The following is a 3,023-nucleotide window of genomic DNA, read 5'->3' on the forward strand; positions in this document are numbered from 1 at the left end:
TTTATTCTGTTTGTATACTAATAAGTATTTTACACTCGTTTTGTTTTTCTATTTTATAATTTTATTGTATTTTATGATTGTGTACAGCACTTTGGTCCTGTCCGGTGCATAAAGTGCTTCATAAATAAAGTTGGTATGGTATTTTCAACATGGAGACCAGCTTTGAAGATTTTAATCTTATCTTGGCCCTTTCATAGGTTGCACCTAACCAGCTTTCAAACTTTCATGTAAGAGGAAATACTTTTCCAGAGAGAACATTCCATAGTCCTAAATACTTTGGTCTTCACAGTAATGCTTTTATTAAATATTACCATCTACTGTTAATTTTATGCAAGCATTTTAAGGGTGTATATGCTTTAACCATGTGATCTGCAATCAAAAGAAACAAAAAATATGGAAGGAAGTAGGACAAAAGGAAGGGAATGAAAAGGAACAAAAGGGGGAAAGGTATAGAAAACAATAGAGAAAATGATTTAGGGCATAAGAATTCAAAGTTAGAAGGACACAAAGAGACAAGGAAAGAAAGAAGGACAGACAGAAAGGTGGTTGGACACAACTCAAAGAAACGAAGGAGAAAAATATGAAAAGGATGGACACAACAAAATGAGGAAGGACACAAGCCAAAAAATGGCGGAAAGGAATGAAAGGAACAAAAAAGATAAGATGAGTACGAGGATGTGAGGAATGACAGACCCGTAAAGGGACTGACAGAATGAAGCAAGAAGAAAAACAGGAACACAAAGAACGATGGACATTTTTGAAACAGTGCTCTAAAACTAAAATCATCATATGCTGTTTTCCTGTAACTTTTGTTTCTGTCCCTTTTCCTGTTTGCCCAAAACAGAATCTGAAAAACTTGCAGGACACCCTGATTGGTATTTTTCCAGACATGAAAAATACAGACAACAGAAATGTTGCAGCTAAATAATTTAATATTCGACTGAGTGAACGTGTTGATGTGCACTGCTAATAGGTTAGAAAGGACCGAGCTGTGCTAATAAAGCCAACAGCAACACTTTCAGTTTGCTTACTTGGGTGCAGAAAAGCAAAACATCCACGCCCAATCTGTTCCCACTTTGATTTTGGGGACAATCAACTGACTCATGAGGATCATAAACAAAGAAAAGAGCTGCCTTTGATTCTAAGACACTTTGTCTTAATTAAGTTATGGAAAATGTGGCCCGAAAACGAAGGATACAGACCTAAAGGTAAACAGAGGGCTGCATAATAGATTGGGAGCCTATTTAATAACCACATGACTCACAGTTTCTACCAAAAACAGGGGTGAAATAAATGAAGCCTTCCTTTAATTGCAGCACAAGGAAGTAGACAATGATTTGGTTGTTGAAAGTTGGGTGCTGCCAAACCCTACTGAACAGATAAGGTTGATTGATGTTAGCATTTGAAAGGTTGTGTTTTTTTACGGTGTTACGGCGGTCATTTTCTTTAATGCGCACCACTGTGCTGCCCAGAGGAATACAGTAGGAAAACAAAGATTAGAAAGAGGCATTTTGGAAAAATAAATAAAAGATGACGCAGATAAACATCAGCATTTATCTGTTCCCAAGAGTAAATTGTTTCACAGGATTATAGAACTATGACAACCATTTGCTCTAGGTTTCCTATTTTTGTCACTTTTCAACAAACAAATATCATTGTCAGATAAAGAAAAAGTCAGAATAAGTAACAAAAAATTGGGGTTTCGGATGAATTATGTTATTAAGGAAAGATTGCAAACCAACCTGGCCCCTGTGATGAAAGCTTTCTTCTTTTTCTTAACTTAATTTAAGTGGAATTTAACACCAACACCAAGGCCTGGTTCTGCCAGACCTGTAGAACCAAGAAATCTGTAGAAAGATTGTGAAGTTTTTGTTGTGGTTTTAAATCTGCGTTATCAAGGACGGCCATTGTTAGTGTCTTGCAACTTAAGATAAAATGTGTGCTGTTTTAAAAACCCAAACAACCGGTTTTAACTGTATCAACCATGAATTATGCTCTCTGGAAGACAACTGTCCAGGAGCAATTTGTCCAGCCATTAGTTTGTGACCTAAACATCCAATTTTGGTTTTCAAGGGGCCTAATCAAACTCCTGACTGAAATCCAGTTTATGATACAGTCACAAGAACCTAAATGGGCTTCTCATCCCATTGTGGCTGTACAGAAATAAATAAAAGCAGTTTCCAAAAGAGAAGATTTATTCTCAGTTATAACAAACAACAGATGATGTTACCATGTTTTGTACAACCAGGGATTAGCAGGAAATTAGTTTATATCTATTATGGTTATCTTTAATATTATAATCATCGAACTGTAAAGCAACTGATTGTGACAAAAGAAAAAAAGGAACAGTGAAATACAGCAGAATTTATTACTTTTACAGCAAAAATTGTGTCTAAAAACAAGGAAGAAAAACTAAGTGTCAGAGCAAAGGTATTTAAAACAAGTCAACTTATGTATCCACACTAAGATAATGTCATTGGACAAGATTTCATGAATTAACATTAAATATTTCAGTGTACAGCTCGACACTTAAAACAAAGTGTTGAAACAAAGTAAATTATCTACCAATTCTGTATCTATTTTGTTGTTTAAATTTTGGTAAGAACTAAATAAATTTCAGCGTGTCGTTGCAGCACTACAATATGAACTTTCATTTATTTTTCTGGCCAAACTTTGCTTTAGTGAATTTATCACCCATTAAGGCTACAAAAAATACTTTTTTTAATTTAATTTAAATGTGCTATGTATATCAAAAGCATTATAGTCTGAAAACACTGTATTAAAACATAAAGAAAAACAGATAAAAAAGACGGACTATCATCTATGATGTTTAAAGTCTATTTCTGGAGTGAAAATGTTCAAGTTTCCTCCTAGAGCAACGCCTCTTCTTCGTCTTCTGTACTCTCTGAACAGGTGCTCAGGAGTTTAAAGGATTTTCTGTGTAAAGTGGTGTGTATCCGTAGCTCCTTGTTCACTCGGAGGAGACTTGTGAGACACTGCAGCACAGCCAGAACCAGATGATA

The 3,023-nt window shown here is 35.2% G+C and overlaps 1 protein-coding gene across 1 annotated transcript in view; it reads right to left on the reverse strand.

The window, feature by feature from the left end:
- Positions 1-2,314: 2,314 nt before the first annotated feature.
- Positions 2,315-3,023, reverse strand: part of bbs10 (Bardet-Biedl syndrome 10) — a 5,100-nt gene continuing 4,391 nt past the window's right edge. The window contains exon 4 of the mRNA XM_015401679.1: positions 2,315-3,023. This exon is cut by the window's right edge and continues 649 nt beyond it. Within this exon, the coding sequence (XP_015257165.1) occupies positions 2,871-3,023 (153 nt within the window). The 3' untranslated portion in view covers positions 2,315-2,870.

Source organism: Cyprinodon variegatus, unplaced genomic scaffold (assembly GCF_000732505.1).
Source record: "Cyprinodon variegatus isolate N-32 unplaced genomic scaffold, C_variegatus-1.0 Scaffold1249, whole genome shotgun sequence".
NCBI lineage: Eukaryota > Metazoa > Chordata > Actinopteri > Cyprinodontiformes > Cyprinodontidae > Cyprinodon > Cyprinodon variegatus.